Source organism: Falco naumanni, chromosome 8 (assembly GCF_017639655.2).
Source record: "Falco naumanni isolate bFalNau1 chromosome 8, bFalNau1.pat, whole genome shotgun sequence".
Taxonomy (NCBI): domain Eukaryota; kingdom Metazoa; phylum Chordata; class Aves; order Falconiformes; family Falconidae; genus Falco; species Falco naumanni.
This window is the reverse complement of record NC_054061.1, coordinates 24378146-24393149: the sequence shown is the minus strand read 5'-3', so window position 1 is coordinate 24393149 and position 15004 is coordinate 24378146. Positions and strand designations below refer to the sequence as shown.

At 38.9% G+C, this 15004-nt stretch overlaps 1 protein-coding gene across 2 annotated transcripts; it reads right to left on the bottom strand.

The window, feature by feature from the left end:
• Nucleotides 1-2425: 2425 nt before the first annotated feature.
• On the bottom strand, nucleotides 2426-14764 carry MMADHC (metabolism of cobalamin associated D). 2 transcript variants are annotated; one of them, XM_040602949.1, is made up of 8 exons: nucleotides 14377-14764; nucleotides 14094-14143; nucleotides 11513-11657; nucleotides 11044-11261; nucleotides 8512-8617; nucleotides 7138-7268; nucleotides 4261-4347; nucleotides 2426-3111 (listed from the first exon to the last, which is right to left on the bottom strand). In XM_040602949.1, exons 1-8 carry the CDS (start codon nucleotides 14600-14602, stop codon nucleotides 2917-2919), a joined length of 1158 nt encoding a protein of 385 aa, XP_040458883.1. In that variant the 5' UTR covers nucleotides 14603-14764; the 3' UTR covers nucleotides 2426-2916. The 2 variants fall into 2 exon arrangements, with proteins under 2 accessions (XP_040458883.1, XP_040458882.1); XM_040602948.1 differs by lacking the exon at nucleotides 14377-14764 and adding an exon at nucleotides 14221-14370.
• Nucleotides 14765-15004: the final 240 nt, after the last annotated feature.

Genomic DNA, 15004 nt, shown 5'->3' with positions numbered 1-15004 from the left:
TATAGTTAAGACAACTCCCATCATTTTCCTCCTCACCTTTACTAGGAATTCTGTGGCAAGTCATTTAGCTCAGTTTTGGCTACTCTTCCTCATATCTTAGGACACCTCAGTGACAAACATTTCACCTACAACAGTTGTTTAGCCTTCTGACTACTACAAATAACCTCTAGACTTGCATCATTTTAAGCTTATTCTCCATGTATACTAACGTGCTTGCAATTGTAGATAGCACTGCTCTTGTGACACTCAGCATCATCACCTTAAGTAAGTGTTCATGGAATTTACCGCAAAAAATAAATCCTGGTATATTTGGTAATGAATTAATAACATCTAGAAATTAAGTTTGTCTGGATTAAGAAAAACAGCATTTCCCACAGCAATAACCTTTGCTAAGGAGGCAGATGTGACCTCAAGTATAATAGTTCTTCTCATGTGTTTCTTTAATTTTCCTTTAGAAAGGACTTCATTTTATAACGCTGAAAGTTGTTTTGTTTTTTATTATCAGAAGTACAGTTACACTGTATTCAAGAACTTTTCTTTCATAGTAGCAAGTTAATTAACACACAGTATAGCTCTTCTGATGTAAGGGTCGTAGAACTAGACCAGCTCTAGCCTCTTTTGAGAGTCAATATACACAAGAAAATTTTATTTAGAGAAATAATTAGGAAATCATACCTCCCCTCAAATTCTGGCATGAAACATTAGTATTAGTGCACCCAAGGCAAATCTCCCGGTATTTTAAGTGAGATTTCTACCCCGGCTTGAAGCCATTTGAAAAGCCACTGTACAAGCACTTTACAGGACAAAACTTTAAAGCACGAACTCAAAAACCAAAGTCCCAAGCTTAATTTGACTAGCTGCCTGGCAGCCCATCCTTTCTAAAACATAGAAAGGCACGTACAGCAAAGACATCTGAAGGAAAGATGGCATCAAGAGTCTTTAAGACAGCTAAAATTCTGTGAACCATTTCACAGAATTTTTCTAATATTCATCCAACAAAGTTCTCCATAAGTGTAGTCTACTGTCCAGTGAGACTCTAACCCTCTTATCAAATGAGCTAATTTGTGTTCTGCAAAATAACTGCGTTTTGCAAACAGACAGGACACATTGCAGCTTCTCAAGTTTCCTTAATTCTCTTGATGAGAATGAGGAAAAAAATAAGAATTAAAGACTTTGAAGTAATACAGCTTTCTTGGACAGTAGAGTGAGGGTCAAGAACTTGGGCTCTGGAAATAGAGCACAAGTTCCACAACAAAGCGATAAACAAATCCTGTCTCAACAACCATACGCTTCAACCTGGGAATGTGCACAGGCTAGAGCCAACAGCGATGACAACGATGGTAGGTGAGCAAGATAACCTCTGAATTGCTGGCTTAACGAGTGAATTTAGAGTAGACGGCACTCACTTCTCCAGTGGAATGACTTCATCACTTCCACCTCTGTGATCCAGCAAAGTTATGGGCTTGCAGCAATCATTGACAAGGACAGATACAGGTACTTGGTAAAGGATCTGGTTCTAAACCGTTAAAGCCTTTGGTGATAACTGGCTTAGACCCCCAGTAGGGAATAGAAGTAGTATACAAACCTAGAACAAGCTTTACATCCATAATTGTTAGTTAATGTTGGAAAAAGACATAACAATTAAAATCCCTAGCTATCTCACAGGACACTAAACCTCTCAGATCATCAACTTTTGCAGCCATTATCCGGACAAAAGTTGCACCACCTTTTGATGGAGTCAAGACTGAAGGATTCCCATTGCTGCATGAACTGGCACAGCTACTGCAGTGGTATATTAAGAAATGGCCTCAATAACTGACTGCGGTGAGATTAAAATCTAGTTTGTTACTCAGACTCTGCAGTGAGGCAGCTGTTTTGGTATTTCACATGCTTTGAATTTTCTTCACTATTCTTCCTCCAGTAACTTCAATTGACCTGATTGTTTTTATGATACCTGAACAGACTGACTAGTTTACTGAAGCCTTCCTGTTGAAATATCTTTATAATTGCAATAATTGATCATAATTGCTCTTTGCGCAGGCATTTCGAAATTCCAGAGACAAGTCTAAATTGCATCCAAGTACAGGAAAACAATGATGGTATCCAAGCACTGCCCTGTTAGCTTTTTCCCCCCACAATGTACTTAATGACCTAGAAAAGTTACAAAAGCATCTTTGAATTACATTTACATATATAAAACAACCAAATATATTCAGCTAACACTGAGAAGAGAATGTCCCAAGCAGTGTGAAGACAAACTTTTGAGATGACTGATACTAGAGCAATTTAAGACTTTTTACTGAGTGCCTGGATGTAGCAGTCAAGTGCACACTTCCCTACTGAAGTATTACTTGTAGTTAGAGACCACTGAAAGCTTATCTCATTATTCCCTTTTTAGAACAGCAAATGAGTAATTAGTCCAACATTAACTTCTGCAGGTTTTATTAAGTTCTATATTCTGGGAGAACAATTTTATTACTTATTCCACTTTTTTTGCCACTTATTCATTTCAGTAAGTGGCAAAATTACTAGAAACTGCAGTGGCATCAGGATTTTTAATACTAAGAGCACAGATTTGTCAGACATTGAAAGATAAAATGGTTAGGAAGCACGGCTTGTGAGATAATATTAAAAAAGAATACAGAGATAGCTATGTACGTGTATGTTTGAACTCATTCAAGATGAAGGAAACTCACAGCTTAAAATTAATGTGGCACATAAAGGTATCTGTTTGAATGCTGTCAATTAATATTCCAAGTCACATGTGGTGAACACATACTCAAAGACTAAAATAAATAAGAGGTACTTTATTATCTAAGAATAGTTTAAAGTGTGGCATTTCCTGACAATGCTTAGAAAGAATCATCAAGTAAAAGAATGCAAAGGTCATAAGAACTTGTGAAACCCTGATGACTGCTATTTTCCACTTAGTTTTCTCATGATAGGGCTGTCAGGTTCAGCATTAGTGAAAATACTTCCTACAACCACATGAGTACCCCAGATGTTATGACGAATAACTTTGCAGCAGCCAAGATCATCAACGGAAAATCCCAAGTGGCGGTAGCGTTCATCTGTTTCAAACAGAGTGTTGTTTGTGTAAGGTCCAAAAAACTAGGTGGAAAAAAAAAAAAAAGAGAGAATTTTTTCACGTGAGCACTTCCAAGAGCATTTGAAATGTCAGAACTGCCCCTTTTTAAAACAAAACCCAAGTCCAGAAGTACCAGTTACATCTGTTGAAGGAAATTTTATGTGCCGTTTTATTCATGAGATCTACAAAGGAAACTAAGCAAAATACCCCTGGTTATACTGGTACCCCATATTTAAAAGATTTTCTTTCACTGACAGAGCACTCAAAGCATACCAGTGTGTTTGAATATCTAATCAATCACGCATACAAAAATGAACAGGTTATCACTAAGGATGTTACTACTGAATTGGAGCCCAAAGGCAGAACCCTACTTTCATCAGTCTTTAACTATTCCTTAAATGCATGGAATTTCAGGGAAGCTTTTAAGCACTATACACACCTTCAACTGCCTGTTCACCTAATAAACATCCCCTGTTAAAACTATCTGCTTCTGTTGACACAATAAATCACTGCCTTTCATAGTGTTTTTAAGTAAAAACCCACTGAAGTAAGCTTTGCTGTGATTATGTTCACCTATGATATGGTTTTAACAGTTAGCTTCTATGAAAGCATGAGTGCCTATGTATTTTTGTCTGACCACTTTCTGAATTCTCTCTTGTAAGTTTTAAGACTGTGTTTCATAAATGTCTTGGGCAGAAACTGTCAGCTCCTCAAGAGATCTAGTGTAATCTGACAGTGAATGCCACTGCTGTTTAATAGGAACAAGCTATTAATTGTTTCTGTGTAATGAAGATGACAATAGCGTAACAAGACTTTTTAAAACCCTCCATCTACACCAACAGGAGTCAGGACTACCACCGTACACCTTGGGAGGGCATAACCAGCCTATTCTGCAGTGACTAATAGCTTTTGGGCATAATCTTCTGCAGTTATCTAAAGTTCAACTTCATTGCTGAACGACATTCTCCAAAGTGCCGACTGCAATGACAGCTGACACAGTATGGGAACTGGCTCAGGGTTACTAACCTATCTTAATTTGTGAAACAAATTACCCTATGAGAACAGCTCTTTGACCATGTGAAAAAGCTGGATTTAACCCATACAGAATACAAATACCACTGCTAGTTAGCACACAGCAGTGTCCCTTGCATATTCCACACAGTGCAACTTACTGCCAGTCCTGAGGACGGATCAATGAAGTCAGCCCAATAGCCTTCAGAACAAATTGCATAGCAAATTTCCTTGGCACCATTAATGAACTTAAAGAAAATAAAGGGAAAGAAGGATATCAAATGAGATTTTTGTTACATATATATACACACATCAGAACACATACAAGATATTCTGAAAATGAACAAGCACAGATTTCTTTTGCCCTCTACTAATGAGAAAATCAGCATGCTTTAAATAGAAAATATTAATAATATTAAATGGATTCGAATTAATGGCATACATTAGACTACTCTGAACATATGAGATTTAAAAGTGTTCCTTGTGTCACTCAGTAATGGATTAACAGCTTGTACAAGGAATAACTTAACTACTTTGATTATTCATGCAGGTTGCAATCATACCTGTTATCCTCTTTAAGAAGTCAACTATTACTTCAGGTATTGCTGTGTTATTTCCAGCAGTTTACAGATCTCACCTAAACTCCACAATGTTGACACTAAATGTAGCATTAAATGTATTTATAATGTATATGCAAAAGACAGTTTTGCTGTAAGGTCCTACCTCAGCCAATACTACAGTATTACGTAGTTCCTCCTGCACTACAAATGTTTAACTGCAAATTATTTTAAAGAACAATTTAGGTTTGCGTCATGATAGCAAATAGTTCCATAAACATTTGTACTTTTAGACTAATTCTCTTGTTGTAATTTGCTGGTGGTCAGAATGAATAATGATTTCAAACTCTCCCACTATTTGAGAGTTTGGGTCATGTTTCAGTTACACTGAGGGCAACAAGCTGATGTTCCTGAAAACAGTATTTTCAATTAAGCAATAGGCAAAGAAGTTCCCTGTTCTGTAACATGTCATCAAAAACCTCTGTTCTTTTAAGAGACAGCTGAAATTATAATTATTTTTTTTAGCAAACTTTTCACATCTGCTAATTTGATGAATTAAGCTTGCTTTTTTTTTTTTTTTTTTTTTTTAAAATCTTTGGTGTTGTGTTGCAGTTATGCTTTTGTCAGATACAGAACAGAATTCAACCAGGCAGATTTAAAACTGTACTTCTGTATTCTGACATCAAAACACAGGGCACAAAATAACTACACAACCTACACAGCACATTTTTTCCAGATAAACCAGCAACAGCAGACCTCAAGTTATGTGCTTTTAATCACCTAGACCAGCAGTTTTCAACCCCTGTTATGAGGGCCAGCAGGGGCCCATAGAAAACTTCTGAAGAAACCTGCAAAGGTGGGTGAGAAAAAGCAACCACAAAAGTTGAGATTTGTTATGGTTCTAAAAACCTTCTGTGCACTCAGAAAAACACATCTACGTGCAAAATCTAAACAGATGAATACAGTGAGCTAGAGTAAAGCACAGGCAGAATTCACATAGCTTCCTCAAAATGTGAAAGAAATTTCCTAATGTCATAAAAAAAAACCATTTCTAACCTCAGAATAATTATACTTTATTCACTGACAGTTATACAAATGGGATTGTCTCTATAATTAGCGCCGTCAGCAGCTCAAGGTTCTAAATTTATAGAAATATTATAGTTACTAAGCTTCAGTCCCTTGATGGTCCAAAATAAGGGAAATTTATTCTTTACAGTAATCTGTTCTGTATTTTGAGGTTTGACAACTCTTACGATTAACTGTGTTTCAACTATCAATTAAGTCACCAATAGAAGTCATCTGAAGACAGTATTTTGGGCATTAGATTTCTGATACAGTACACATTTTGATCCAGTGTTGTAACAACCCCGTATCACTCAGAGTGAGGTTAACAAACACTTGAGATTTACTACTGTAAACACATTTGGCTGTACAAAACCCTCACTACTTTAGCACAAGCTTCTCACATTAAATTAGTATTTTTAAGGTTACTTCTAACCATCTATGAAGCAAACAAACAGACCATTTTCTTGTGAATTTGCTGTTAGTAACCTTTAGGCTGGGAGGTTACATCCAACATCCTAACACCCCTGCAATGACTATATTAGACTTGACAGGGAGGTGCACAAGGAAGAAAGATGCCAATTAACATATAATTAGACCAGATTACAATGCCAAAGACCAACAGACCATAAATAATTCAAAGAGAAGAACACACTAAAATGAAGGGAATTCTAATTTGTGTGTAATCTTTATGCTTATCCTTCAGACTGCTTCTTCCTTTTCTGTGGTAACCCTTACACTGCTTTATACAAGCCACATTTGCAATTTACAGGATTGAAAAGGACATTACCAGACTATTTTCAAACACGAATATGACCTTCACTATTCAGATGAAAATCCTACAGGACAATTTTTACCAGTTTGAGAAAAATTGTAACAAATACTATAGAGAAACTTTGTATTTTGAGGTGCCAAGAAAAGACTGCCAGCAGTGGTGAATGACGACACCTGCTGGAGTACACCCACAAAAAAAACTTACGAAGAATGTGGAACAAAACGACTCAGAGACCTCTAGTGGCAACAGAACAAGACCACAAATTTCATGAGAATAGTTAAGATGAAATAAACATAACCGGTACACAGGCTGAAAGCATTAACAGTATCCACTATCAGAATGGAAAAAGAAAAAAGGACAACAATCAGCTATCTTTACTAATTTACTGTAGCGTTTTACAACATTAAAGCATACTTTTGACTCACCTAACTATAAACAAACTAATAGTTCTAAGAGACATTTTATGTAGAGCACTCAAAAAGCTACAAAACTGGGAAAAAGTTACCTCCATTTTATCAGTAAAAGAACATAGGATTGGTTCACAAATGTTCTACCAAAGACAGAAATGGACCGAAATACACACATAGTGCACAAAAGATTCATCTACAAACAAAAATACGCTGATGGTAGTGTCAGCTACTTACGTTTTCTAACAGCATTTCTCTCTCATCCTCCACTTCTTGACTCCATACGGTCATATCATTTTTAGTCTTCTGGGTGACAGTTAATACCGTTAAACGGTTGGCATTCACTTCTGGAAACAGTGACTCAAAGTCTAAAAAAGTGAAGCCAGCACGTTATGGCTTCCTCTTACATTTTAGTTACATTTTTTTTCAGTTTTATTGACCCTACATGAAAGGCTTCCTTCCATTTAAATCCAAGATATGCATGTGTTTTTCATGTCAGATCCAGCAATCAGCACACTGGTTTGCAATGCTGACGTTGCTTTTGTGGGAACTAACGTACCTTGGTAAGGTCCTGTTAAGAGCAATTTAGGGAGTCTGCTATTTCAAGACCTTCTATTTAACGGTAAGATAGAAGCCCCACTAATCTGCACATACCAAAACGTGCAAACAAGTGTCTTTAAAAAGACGTAAAACCAAGTATAATAATATTTTAGTATTTTGAACTGAACACCACCACGATTCTCCACACACACTGGCTAAGTCACATCACAATGTACACCAATTTTTACATTATTTTTTTCAGTAGAAATGTCTCCGACCTACTTCCTAGGACATGACAGCAGACTCACTACCAGTAGTATATTGCTGGCATGAGTTGTGACAGTTCTTCCTCTAGAGGAGAAAAGGTCCAAGCACATCATGTTTCCCTCTCTACATCAGCTGTTGTACTACAAACAGGAATACATGTGAAGCACCAAAGTCATGACTGGGCTTCAAAGAGCCTTGTTTTCAGTGTGCAAGGAAGAAAGCACTCGCCACCAGAATTAAAAGTCCAAAGGTTCATTCTTTCTTAGTTTCTGAAAAGTCTGCCCTCTTCAGCATCTAGATCAAGATTTCAGCTTCTTTTCTCTTTCAGTACATCACTTTTTACATTAGAAGGTTTAACTCCAATTTAATTTCAATCATTTCCTTCTTGAACAAAGTAAAGAAAGATACAAACCCAATGCTTTCAGAAGTTTCATAATTTCAGAATTTACTATTCTACTAAGAAACCGTGCCAAAAGATCTGATTTTGTCAAAACCTGGGTTTTGGATAGTGAAGTAGCTCCAGAATCTACGTGACACTAAGCAAGCAGCTGAAAGTTACTCCCTACCCCAGCTGATCTTGAATTTAAATGGCACAGAATTTTAAATGAAATACCAAGTATTGTCAACAGCTAAGCTTCAGTTTTCGTTTTAGAATATGTATTTTTCTTTTTTAAAATACTAACTCTGGATTACCCTTTTCTACTACACATTCTGTGGCATCAATTACCTCATTGTATTTACTTGCATATTGTTGTATTTTAAAAAGTTACATTTTCTTAGCTGTCAATAAAAGTGAAAATATACCTTTTCGTAACAGTTCAGGACAAGCTTGTACTGCACATTCTACCTTTGCATTTTCAAAGTAAGTTTCAGCATTATTTATTTGCTGTTTCTGTGGAACATCAGCACCCTGAGGAAAAAAAAAAAATAATGAAAACTAACTTTCTCATTCATTGATACATACAAGGAGTAACTGTGTATACCAGACTGTTTTTGTGACTAAATATCCACTGATACACTCAAGCACTTTCACAGGATTTGCAACAAGAGTTAAAAGGTTTTCAAATATTTAAGTGGAAGAGATGTAAGTATTACCTATTACTTAAGCCTACACAAATTTTAAAATTTATATTTTGCTGTACTCTTAATTATCTCAAAGCCTTAACCAATGCAGAAATTTTTGAAAAACTTTCTTCTGAAACAATGGCCTTAAGTATTCAATACAACAGCAATGGACAGATTTCAGACATATGCACATTACCTGAGACAGAACAAATTTTTTTTTCGAAGTTACACAACAGTTCTAGAGCTCTGAACTATGGGTATTTTCAGCTTTGGCTGTTGTAGCTTGAAAAGCAGAACAGTTTTCCAGTAATATCTTCTTTATTCTTTACAGTTTTTTAGTTCTACAGTTTCAAAAAACACCAAAACAAAACAGGAACAGATTCTTGCAGATATGTTACAAATGGAGTACCTGTAAGTTAGCTACAGAACATTTAAGCTTGTAATGCCCTTAAGAAGGTAGTGACAACAGCTGCCTCCTTCGAGATAGCAACTATTAGTAATAGGCACAAAATGCCTTAATACAGTTTTTCTAACTCTAATTATGTTGCAATTTACAAGGAATTTCGTAAGTCTAAGACTGGTATTACAATGTTGAATAATACATTAAGTTCTACCTAACACCTGTTTGTATCTGGAAGTTCTCCCTAGAGAAAACTGTGTGGCCAGCATTTTCGTTCTAAAGTTAACAATCAAGAACAGGAAAAAAAAAAGCCATCAGAAAACACAACAACAGACAAAAACCAGACATTAACTGCAGTTATTCAATACATGTTTCCAAATGTACCTTGCATTACGATCACAAAAGTCACTGGGACAGATCCAAGCCCGACACACCATGCTGTTATGCCGGTAAACCCCTTCTTCCTAACCGTAGGATGCTTCTCTTACCAAGAATGGTAGTTCACTGTGATTGCTTGACTACTATTCCCATTCTATCTGGCTAAACACCACTTACATAGTCCATACACCTAGCAGGCACGCTATCATCAAGAAACTACCGCCATTATCCAAAGATCAGCACCACTTTCTGATACTGACAGGCTGGCAGGCCCATTTACTCTGCTCAGTTAAATGTAGTAAGCAAATCTCAGGTACACAGAGGTCAGAGCAGTTTGCCATTTCTCTGGTTCAAGGACTGGTGCATGAGCTTAGCAGAACTAAGCTTTTCTCCTGCTTGCTGCAGCAACCTACAGGAGGTTCCTGTATTCAGCTGATCCTATCATTCAAATTTGGGTCCTCTCCTTAACTGAGTAATTCAGCCTTTTCATTAGCTGAGTGCTGTTCAAGGATTCCTAAAAACCACTGGTATGAAGAGTCAGCTCCACTTGACCGCTTTCTGAATACCAGTTGCAATACCAGACAGCAACAGCTGCACCGGGCATTTCATTATACAAGTAATCTTGCTAGAAAGCAGACCTGCATTCAGTGCACCTGGTTTGCACCGAATAAACTAACTAGAATTTCCTGTTGGGCTTTTTACAGAAAGGATGACCCACACAAGCTGAAAACAGAATCTGGGGGGTTCACCAGCAGTTTATGTTTTCTGAACACTCTGGAATACAATGCTGCATTCATAAAAAACACTATACATTGTTTTTTCAATGGAGATTTGCTAGTTGACTTCCAGTGTTTCTGAGCATGTCACAAACTAGGAGAGCCTGGAAAGCTGAGTCAGCAGCTAGCAGCACTAAACATTTGTTGGAACGGTGTGATCACACTAGCAATTAGCAAGCTGCTTGTTGTTAGTAACGCATTTGACTTAATGCAAGCTCTGCCATTGCCAAAATGCAGTCTCATTGGGAGACCTGAGGTAAAGTTAAGTTGATCTGCTTCTCTGTGTGAATTTAATGGTTATCAGAACTAAACAGGCAGATCTAAACACTGTCCAAACTGTCTAAGTCCAGATCCACTAAATGAAATACTAAGAAATGACAGCAGGTTTTGAAACTGAAGTTTTCTTTTCCCATCTACATATAATCAAAGTCACTACCAAAATGCTATTTCACTAAGCACTGTGTAGACATACAGTTAAAAAAAAAAATCAAACAAAAAGCCCCCAAACAAAAACCCAAACACATCCTGAAATATTTCTCTCTCCTAAAAGAAAAAACTTCAGCTACGTTCTCCACTGTCTCTCACTTACCCCGGTTGAGGTTCACCTTTCAAAACCATCTAGAAAATCAACAGTATCTTCTTGCAGGAGGAAGAAAGATTAGTTATGTCTCTCTTAGACAGGAAATACCAGCTTCACATAGAAGAACCTGTTCTTACCTGAAATTCATTTATGTATTGTGCCATTACAAATTCATGCCTTTCACTTGCTGAAGGCTCTGCTAATATATCAGGCAGACTTTTTGAAACTTGGCTTTTCTTCTGAGAAGCGGTTCCATTTAGGTGACAGTCAAAACCAATATTACCAGGCAGCTGAAATCTCTGGTCCTGAGGACCAAATGGACCCATTACTTCATCTGGCCATACAGTTCTTGGACCTGTAAAAGTCAAGGCCTTGCTTTAGTCATCACATGTAAAATGAAATGAAAAAAAAAAAAAAAAAGGAAGGAAAAAGCCCTCTCCCATTTAAACACCTGTATTTGAACACTATCATATATAACCAAAGAAACCACAATGCCCAAGTCAGGGCCCTGACATAAAAAGCACACTTCAGAATTCCCAAATTTACATGGGGTGCAAAGTTCTGATAGCACACGAATTCAAAGAAAGTTAATTTGCTTTTTCTTACATAAATCAGGAGGTGTAGCAGCAACATGAGGCTCATCTGAGCCAGAGGAACCTGCTGTAGAAAAAGCCTTGGGATTTACAACTCTTTTGACTAAGGAATAAAACCCTGGTAGGTAGGTGACCAATCTTGCTCTGTTACAGAGCACCTGAGAAGACAAAAACAAAATTAGTATTACATACTGCTAACAAAAATACTAATTTAAGTAAAACTTTGTGAGTTACAAAATAAATCCTCACTTGATAATTAATTTACAATTTTAATTATGATCAATTGTGTTTCTATAAAATCAAATTTTTAAGTATTTTATTATTAATTTGTATTTTACTAGTACTAGTATTCTAAGTAAAGGAAAAGCCTCAACAACACTTATTGAAAAGCCTCCTCATGTGAGGAAAAAACCCCAAACAGTTTAAATAGCACCACTGAAATCCCACAGCCTAAACAAAGTTATGGACGGGGATTGTTTCCATGATTATTTCCATGTATGTCATTGTTTCCACAATTGTCACAATTCAATCACGGGACTGATTATCAGGAATACCTAGAAATATCGTTATTAACTAAACACTGATATCCAACACATTTGGATATCACTCCAGATACATCTTGTGGCTCTCCTCTAGAAGCACACATACAGGTGTGCTTACACATATTTTGTCACTAGCAAAGGCCACTATCAACAGCTCTGAACTACAGGGAAATAAGCATATCAAGACAGGCAGGTATGGTAATTTCAGCTTCTTTCTTTTGCTCTCTCAATCCATAAACATTTAACATGTGCAAAACTTTAGTGCAGTGTTATTTATATTTGCAAACTCCTTGCATTCACATATTTATAAACAAATGTTACTGCAAACAGATTAGTATCATGGGCGAAACGCCAATAAGCCATAAAGCCTCTATGAATTCTGTGGTCTTGGAACACATCAGAAAAATCTGCTTCCCACCACAGAGCTGTACTGTCAATGTAACTTTGAATTGCTGAAGATGATTCTATCAGAAGCTGATTCAGCCACATAGCAAATGATGCAATGCTATCTCCCTGAGCATGCAAATGGTCTCAGCAACAGGGCTCCAAAGAGTAATCCTCACTATGAGGATTAACTCTGAGGGCCCATGACAGTATCTTAAGTAGTAATATGAGCAACTGTTGCTAGAGCTTTTCTGTTGGTTTCGTGTTTTGGTTTTTTTTAAAGAAGAAATATCCAGGTGATGTGATTACACTGAAAAGTCTGATTATTTTTTTGTACTTTAAAAATAGATGATGATTTTCATGATGCATTTACATACATTTAACAAAAATAACCAATCATACACTTAAAAACAAGAATTACAGGTGCAATTTAAAAAAAATTTACGAATTTAACACAAAACTACTAATACTTTTGACTACAGTTGCATAAAAGCATGCATTACTGGAAATATAAACCCCACCTACCACACCATGTGCGCTTTTATAAAATTTTATTTTCCAGATAAGAAAAGAAATTATCTCAAGAAACTGACATAATGGAATTTTCCTTAACTGCTGTATTCTCGATTCTATAAATGTTTACACATTTACTACTAAACACATATCTAACAAAGTTACTTAAAAAAAAGTGAATAAATGCTATTATTTAACATAAGAACTTTATCTAAAGTATCAAGACCTAAGCCAATAAGCATCAGTTTCCTGTATAACATCTCTATGTAAACACACGATGTCTAGTAAGTTCTACCATCATCATGAAGACTCAAATACATAAAAGCATATTTGATTTTCTGTTTTAAATCAAGTATATACAGTTAAGGCCTTAAGCTGTTTAGTTCTAAAGCAGCACTGGGTTTAAAAGGTTACTTTAACAACAAAAGTCTCCTAATTTCACTTAAATGTTTTTTCCTCCATTATGTAAAAGCACTACTGAAACTAATTTTTGCATAATGATTACATTACAGATAAAACAGATGTAAACAATTACAGCTGACACATAATTACAAGAAAAGAGCACCTTCCCTTATAATCAGACTCACTTAACAGGGAGATGTTAGCATTAATTACAGATATGTTGACTGAGCTCACTTACGCAAATATTTACATACCTTGCATCACACAATTGAAAAAAACACTGCTGAAATCGATAAATTATTCATGTCTCCGCTGCAAGACTACATCAATAAAGGGTGTTTTATTCTTCAGTCTGAAGGCAGCCTAGTGAACCTAAGTACTTCATCTTAACTCATGACATTTGAAACAGAACAAAACACATCGTACCCAAGCATCAGTTCAATTACTCCCATGTTAGCCACAGAAACTGGCTTCCAAAACTTAGACGGAAGGATGACGATCGCACTGCCTTATAATGCAACTGTACCTTGGTATAACTCTTAATTTTGAACAAGAACTCCCCCATAAGCACGATGATTTAAAGGGGAAATAAAAGGCAAGGGGCTGGAGCGGCACGGAGAAGTCCCTTCCTCCGAAGGCGCCGGTTTGCCTCCTCCCCGGGACGAGACCCGGCGGGTGTACGGGTGCGACCGCGGGCCGAGAAGGGCCCACCGCGGTGTGACCGCCCGGGAGACGGGGACCCGCCGTACTCACACTGGCCATGGCAGACTGCAGGCTCCCTCTCGCCGACAGGCCCGGCGCCCCTGCAAGAGAAGCGAATGCGCTGGTCTCCCAGGCAGGCCTAGCCCCGGCCGGACCGAGGCTCCTGCCCGCCCTTCACCCCGCACCGGCCGGGCCGGCCGCCCCTCTCCGCTTCCCGACAACGGTCCCACAGGGCCCGGCGGCGCTGCCCACTCGGTGCAGGCCCGGCCGAAGCTGGCAGCGGCAGGTGACGGCAGGGGGGAGACGCGGAGCACAGCGGGGCCGCCCCTCTCACCTCTTCCTGCAAAATGGCGCCGGCCCCCGCCGCACCCGCGCGACGGGCGTCCGCCCCGCCCATCCCCAGGCCGACCGAGACGATCCACCGACACATGGATTAGCGCGCCCAGTGAGCAGCCAGGGCCAGGCGGGGTAAGTCGATCTGGCGGTCGATTGCTTGGGGCCGAGGCCGGGGCCAGGGGGAAGCCGGGGCCGGCAGCCGGCGTGTGGCGGCCCGGCCGCATCCTCAGAGCGGGCGGGCAGGCGGCCGCGGCCGAAGCTGGGGTTTGTCCTGGTGCTGGTGCGGCGATAGGGCGCCCCTGGGTGCCCCTGCGGGGGCTCGGCACAGCCGTGGTGTCAGCACCGGCTGGCCGGTCACCGGCGGTGCAGTTCCCGTTGGGTGCACCAGGAGGCAGTCACGTAACGTAGCCCGGGCTGGCGTTACAGGGCCCCCCCTCCCCGACTGGGGCGGCCTGGGGCCGGGGAATGGGGTGGAGTCGAAAATTAATAAAAAGGGGGGGGTGGTTATTAAAGAAAATGCGGGGAGAGGTTCTCAGCTGCCGCAGGGCCGGATTCCTGGGAATTCAGGGAAGCGGGGGGAGCATAAATGCCACTTCTGCTAACCACAGTGGGCCTTCCAAGGCCTC

What these genes read in the sequence shown, in the direction of transcription:
- MMADHC (XM_040602949.1), bottom strand. Translation starts at nt 14,602, where the DNA reads ATGCGGCCGGGCCGCCACACGCCGGCTGCCGGCCCCGGCTTCCCCCTG. An exon ending in TGCAGTCTGCCATGGCCAGT is followed by an intron (nt 11,658 to 14,093) that starts GTGAGTACGGCG and finishes TTGTCTTCTCAG; the next exon opens with GTGCTCTGTAACAGAGCAAG. An exon ending in TGCTACACCTCCTGATTTAT is followed by an intron (nt 11,262 to 11,512) that starts GTAAGAAAAAGC and finishes TGACTTTTACAG; the next exon opens with GTCCAAGAACTGTATGGCCA.